Source organism: Salmo trutta, chromosome 31 (genome assembly GCF_901001165.1).
Source record: "Salmo trutta chromosome 31, fSalTru1.1, whole genome shotgun sequence".
Classification (NCBI taxonomy): Eukaryota; Metazoa; Chordata; class Actinopteri; order Salmoniformes; family Salmonidae; genus Salmo; species Salmo trutta.
In genome coordinates, this window is record NC_042987.1 from 15,910,894 (window position 1) to 15,917,817 (window position 6,924).

The 6,924-nt window shown below is 41.9% G+C and overlaps 1 protein-coding gene across 1 annotated transcript; it reads right to left on the minus strand.

Moving 5' to 3' along the window:
- Positions 1 to 1,265: 1,265 nt before the first annotated feature.
- On the minus strand, positions 1,266 to 3,563 carry LOC115169627 (forkhead box C1-A). Its single transcript, XM_029725443.1, has one exon. The coding sequence runs from the start codon at positions 3,158 to 3,160 to the stop codon at positions 1,727 to 1,729; it is 1,434 nt and encodes a 477-aa protein (XP_029581303.1). The 5' UTR covers positions 3,161 to 3,563; the 3' UTR covers positions 1,266 to 1,726.
- Positions 3,564 to 6,924: the final 3,361 nt, after the last annotated feature.

Sequence of the window (6,924 nt, forward strand, 5' to 3'; positions counted from 1 at the left end):
GAGGGATAAAAGTCTAAGAGAAATACATGGATTTATGCACAACATGGCTTTACGCGCCCCATGTTTCTCCTCATGGCGAATTCAACAAATGAATCGAATTTACTTCAACCATGCATCATATCATGCTGTTCCCAAGGGTCTAAATTTAGGCAGTGGAACATGTTTCTGTCATTTGAAAATGTGACAACAAGGAAAATATGTCCCTTCATTAACCAGTCGAGGCAAACCGGCTGTCTGAAAAAAAAAAATATATAATAATAATTTACGTAGACCTGACAATTAAAATAGGCCTATTTACGAATTTCTCCATTTTTAAAGAAGATTCAAATTAGGTGAGACCCTTGTGATTTGTTTAACTATAAATACAAAACAAAAGCCACATAGGAAACAATACCTTGCGCACGCGCTTTAGGATGAGTTTGGCTCTCATCTCCCTAATGGAGATAAATGTTCAAGTTGGAGTCATCTTTATAGGTCGCAGTCCCCAAACCATCGTGTGCCTACAAGGACTAGCTTTGGCATGCGTGGTAAGATATTAATTAAGCGTTGGAATGTGACTGTAAACACACGTGGCTATTCAAAACAAGTCAGTTTTGCTGTGTGGACTACTAGCCTGCATCGATGAACTGTTATGAGGCCAGAGGCCCCCAGGTCAAGATGTTGACAGATCGTCCGTGTCTGACAAGAGAAGAGCTGTGTCACTTTAAATATGAAGCAAAACAATCATCTAAATGCACTGCCACTTCAAGTCATCATCAACACATATGATAAATATGTCTGTTTGTTTATGCAGTTGACATCTTGGAGAATTTCTACGCACATAACACTCAATTGTTTTTTGGTCATCATAACATAAACTGACACGATCGAGTTGCGTTGAAATTCAACGTTTTGGAAATAAATGTTTTCCTATTCTAGAAAGATTCCATGCTAATTTGGGTAATTATTAATTCTTCAAATCGACCTCGATTTTGTTGACAAGCCTAAACGAACTGACCAAACTCCGTGATTACAATTATACATTGTCTGTGAAAATGTATAGTGAGAATGGTAACCTAACCTGTCCAAAAAAAAGGCTGTGATTTAAAGTCTGATTTATCAATCGCTGCCAGTGATCCCACGTCGATAGGTTTGAAACAGGATGAAAAATAGCTTACAGCTTAAAAGTCTGTGAGAAATAAGGTCTGGTTAAATTACACAAACTGTCAAAAAAATATCAGTGTTGAGAATGCCATATAGTCTATAAGAAATCAGGCGTAGCTTTAACTCAAATAAAATGGCAATTTATTAAACAAACAATGCAATTCCTTCAGAATACTTTTCAACAAAAGAAGAAACTTTGAAAGAGTACGACGATATACAAGTTCCGCTTTTTATAATGGAACATATTTGGACAATTAAGGCATTTCAATTTAGAAACACTTTTTTGGTGTTTGGTCCATAATATCCGGCAGTTTAGAAATAAATTACTATATGCAATTTACACGTAATAATATGTCCATGAAAGACTGGCATATTCTTATCTTTAAAACATGTCACAAAAGCGAGAAGAGACTTACGTGTTATTAGCCGTAACACTGTTCTTTACAAACCAAGATCATGTCTTTTTTAATCTGTCCATTATTTGTGTTCTGTTTCGTTTTAGTCCATCGTCGTGGCAGGTGGTGGGTAAAACGACTCACGATATTTTTTATGAAGAAGATCAATACAATGAAAAAGAATTTGGTCAGAACTTGCTGCAGTCATAGACGAAAGCTCCTGACGTGCGATAGATGGATTGGCTAGGGGGAAAGGACATTTGACAGCTGTTATTCCCGTTCACTGGAGAATTATTCAAGCCAATTCTTTGAGATTCGAACATCTCACGCACGGAGTGGAAGTTCTGCTGCTGGGCTGGGTAGGTCGCCCCGATGTGGCCCAGGTCCCCTGCCTGGTTGAGGTACCATGAGGGAAGTCGCCCTTGGTGGGGATGGTGGCCCTCCTGCCCAGTGTTTAGATTGCCGTGGGCCAGAGGGGAGGAGGTGGTCGTGATGGAGTAATCTGGCAACGTTTCATCCACGGTGGTAGTCGGAGCTAGGTGGCTAGATCTATCCCCGGCGTATAAACTCATGGCTTGCATATTACAATGGTAGCTAGCATTCGAGGTAGTGGAGATAGAGTTTTGGTTACAGGGTGAGCTATAGACTGACGTCTGGTTCGGTGAATAGTTCAGGGACAAAGACGGTGTTATACCTGTCCTGGACGAGGCGATGAGGGACGGGGCAAGCTCTGTGGCATCCTGTGGGGACCCCCGGAGGGAAGTCATGATGTTGTCCACACTGAAGCCCTGGGCCTGGCTGTGCTGGTGATGCTGCTGCTGCTGCTGCTGCTCGGAGCTCTCCATGCCGATAGACCTGTTGGACGGGATGCTGTGGGGGCTGCCGTTGCTGGACATGCTGCTGCTGCTGCTGTCGGGACTCTCGACTTTGGGCACAGTGCTCAGGGAGGGCGAGGCGGCCTGTGGGGGTGTCGCGTTCCCGTTCTCTGTCTTAATATCCTGGATCCGGACTGGCTGGGAGCCCTGCACGGGCTGCTCCGTGTCCCGGCCCTGTCTAGACGGCGTCTCCTTAGCACCCCGGTCATCCTTGTCTTTCATTGCGTCTTTCTTCTTGAACCGTCGCCTCCTCCTCAAGAAGCTGCCGTTCTCGAACATGTTGTATGAGTCCGGGTCCAGGGTCCAGTAGCTCCCCTTGCCAGGCTTTTTGTCATCACGGGGAACTTTGACAAAACACTCATTGAGAGAGAGATTGTGCCTGATGCTGTTCTGCCAGCCCTGTTTGTTGTCTCGGTAGAACGGGAACCTCTCCATGATAAATTGATAAATCCCGTTCAGGGTCACCTTCTTGTCAGGCGAGTTCTGGATAGCCATAGTAATGAGCGCAATGTAACTGTACGGGGGTTTCACCATATCCTTCGGCTGGGGCTGCGGGGTATACGGTCCATAGGCTCGCGCCATGCTGGCCGGGTACTGATCGTGGGCCGAGTGAGAGTACATACTCATAGGGGCCGGCATCCCGGTGTATCCTCCACCGGCGGCGGCCCGGTAGTAGCTTTGGTCGCTACTAATGTAAGGTACGACGCCCAGAGAGTTGGGGCTCGAGACGGAGTAGCGCGCCTGCATGTCTTCTCCCCACAGCTCAACTATGCTCCTGCCTAAAACGAACTTCCCAAAGTATGCAGACGGAGAGCTCCACTTTTTCTTTCTGAAAAGTTGAGGCGCTCAAAGCAGGAGTTCCTGTCTTGTCACTTGACAAATAATAATATCAGGAATGCACTGTACCAGGTCTTAATAGGATTTAAGCGGTTTCCATCTCAGTGTGCTGAGGCGCGCATTGAAAAACGTATGAACTTTGGGCATCCGTCACTACAGAATACTTTTGCGCTGTTAACTTCTTTCCCCCTTTTTGCTGCCAGTATGCTCCTCCCAAAGAGAATCCGAGCTGTCCAATTGTAGGTCAGGCAGTGCAGAGTGAGCAGCACTGGATCGGGCTCCTGGCCACACACACGTCTTTAGAAAAACGAGAGGAGGTGTAACTCCCAGCCCACTCCGACAAAGACAGGACTTCAGCAGTGAGCACGCTGATTGCTCACGTACAAAATCAGATTATGGACTCGATTTAGTTGTTGCAGAATATTTCCATACACGAGCAAACACATTGTTGAGACCACCAGGTGGAATGATACATAATAAATATCAATGTATTTTGTACATTAATGAACTACTGTATGGGATTACAGGCCTAGATTTGTATTTAAGCATACTAATGTGCTATTAATGATTAGGACAGTTGGCGATTGTGTGAAACATAGAGATCCTATTCAATTCCTTATTCTATGGTGTGGCCTTAATTAACACATGAATTACTGGGCTATTACAATAATGTTTCGAAAGAGTTTTCACTTAGAATGTGACATTGTGATATTCATTACGAAATAAATGGAGAACAAACACTCCATCACCTCCGTTTGGGTGAATCAGTCCATTCAAATCTCCAGCCGAACATCTGTTTTCAAATAAGCAATAAATACGCGTTAAGAGGAGGAAATAATCCCTAGTGTTTGTCTCCTGCTGTTTAGCATCTTATTGCGAAGCTTTATTAAGGCGGTATGTTAGTTAAAAGTCTCAATCAACACGCGTGGTCGCATCAAAGCTCCACAGAGCGCTCCTCATTCCGTTCAGTGGGCGGTATGTGAGATCTCATTAAGGCAGAATTAAAGCTAGTTTGGCCGGAGAAGGGGTCAAGTTTCGAAAGTTAGCGCTAAGTGAGAAGCAGATTGAACAGAAGAACCAAATGGCGTGATCAGACAGCTAATTGTGTCATTCTTGTGGTCAAAATGTGTGAATATTAACGGAATAGGGGCATTGTAATGTAGGCTCGACAAGATAAACTATATAGGGCATACAGTTAGTTTTTGTTGCATGGGAAAGCTCCTATATACTTGCTCAGTGAATACATAGTTGATTAAATTCAAACAGATTGTATCAAGTTGAAGGTATCTAAAAGCTTCAGACCCCTTGTATCGTATTTACCTATTCCCTATATAGCCTTACTTCTCCATCTCTATAGTATAGGCGGCTAAACGTGGACACCACGATATTCCGTTTTAAAATGTTTTTTTGTTTTTTTTAAGAGGATCAATTGTATTACTAAAAGAAAACATTTTCAACCAAAATGATCTCAGGGAGACACTCTTCAAAATAAAAAACACACCAGAAATTTTTATGGACGACCAGGTTTGCATTATATCGAAACAATTACAGTCATTCTATATAGGCCTAAGTGATATTATCGTTTTGATATGTATTTAGCCTAGTATTTCTTCATGCATACCTAGCAATTTTGAATTAATAAAGTAGGCCTATTTACAAGAGGTATTACCCCTCAGCAAGAATAGTAAAAAATAAAAATCCAGAATATATTTAATGCAATTAAAGGAATCCATTGTTCTTAAAATTTGCCTAAAAACAAATGCAAGCAACACAAACTTGTATCGGAGCGTAACTGATATGAAATGCCTTTGGCTATTACATAGGCTATAACAAATTATTTTGTATGAATACGATGCTCCCAACAGATTCTCTTTTGGCAAACTTTTAGAGAATATACAGAAGAGGCAAAAACATGAACTTGATAATTGATCCTTTGTACCTCAGTTAGTAGAACATGGCGCTTGAAACGCCAGAGTAGTGGGTTTGATTCCCGGGACCACTGTAAATTGTATACACGTATGTCGCTTTGGATAAAAGCGTCTGCTAAATGGCATATATATGTATTAATGGTCCTTGTGAGGCGCAATAACGCACTAATCCCTTACAGGTCGTATTGATTAAATGGCCGTCCACTGGCCTGGTGCTCCGCCGGTTTCTCCTTACTGGGACCCGGGCATGAACTTTTCCACTGCCCCGAGCTGTTTACACAATTCACAACGTGCCTCTTACTTTAAACCCCATTCCTCTGCCCACCCATTCCCCCAATCCTCTCTGTATTAACGGTAAACGGCGACCATCATCAGTGAACATAAATGTAAGTGCAATAAAGTCAATAAATAATAGGTATTATTTATTATTATTATTATACATTATTATTATTATTATTATTATTATTATGTACAGTGACTTCTGTAAATGACAGCAACTAGTAGGCCAAGGCTATATGTTATTTATTTTTTATATGCCATTTACTGAAGATATGAATGCATTAGCCTGAAATCATGTAGAAGTACAGTTATCGACTAAATATACATAAATATGTTTTACCTAAATAAAACATATTATAAAGAAGCTCAACATGTTTGAAGCGTTACTGGGACTGTAACAGTAAATCCCCACAACCTTGCGTGTCATCAATATAGTTTCGTTGTGTCATGGTCTTTAGTGGTGTATTTTTTTGTTTGTTTTATATCGACTACCCGAAAAGTATTGGGGGAAAGTCCCCCATGTAAATATCATTAATATACAAAGGACCCACATGGGTGATTTCCAGATAAGATCGAATAGACCATAGACATAATTGAATCCCTGAAGATTACAGCATAAAGAAAGGACAATATGGTAAATAATAACATGAAAACAATGTACTATCTCAAAATAAAAACATCGAACTGTTAATAATAAACAATGCAGGAAGAGCGAGAGAGATGTATTGGCCCCACGTATCAACTGCAGTATGGGGAAGGATGGGACTAACTGTGCTTGATGAAATGAGTTTCAGCGACCACATGTGGACTTAGCGCCCCCTGGCGATCGGTATGGCACCTGTCAGTCACATAGGTCTAAGTATTTGCCCATTTTAGTTTATTGTTTAAAACGGATAGTTCTGATCCTGGATACTGATTCAGACTCACACATCACACTTAGGGCCTACTGTTTACTGTTTCAGACTCAATCCTGCCCTGCTTGCCAAGAAAGGTTTTCTATTAACCCTTGTCCCTTACTATCACAGGTTCTGCTAGCCCATGATCATGACTCTCAGTTCCATTACATTACACATTAGAGTCATTGGACAAAGGCAGTGTTTTGTTAAGATCCTCACCGCTCGGTCTGAACACGCATCGTCCCTGGTACGGATTTGGAAGCATAAGGAACTTATCTTTCATATCAGCGGTTAAATTGATACACATCTTGATAGTGTTATGGTTAGTGTTCCCACATGGTCATATCGCCGTGTTCCAGCACTTGTTTGCGGATAACAGATGGAAAAGAAGAGGTGACCACCTGAGCTAAGTAGCTATCTAGCATGCTCTGAACACCAGTGTGGAAGTGTAACTCGGGAAGTGTAGCAGAAGTGTAGTTTTGTCGGATGGAGGCACACATAGCTGTATGGATCTGTGCAAAACTGCTACAGTAAGTATATATTTTTTACATTCTGAAATATGATGATAGTC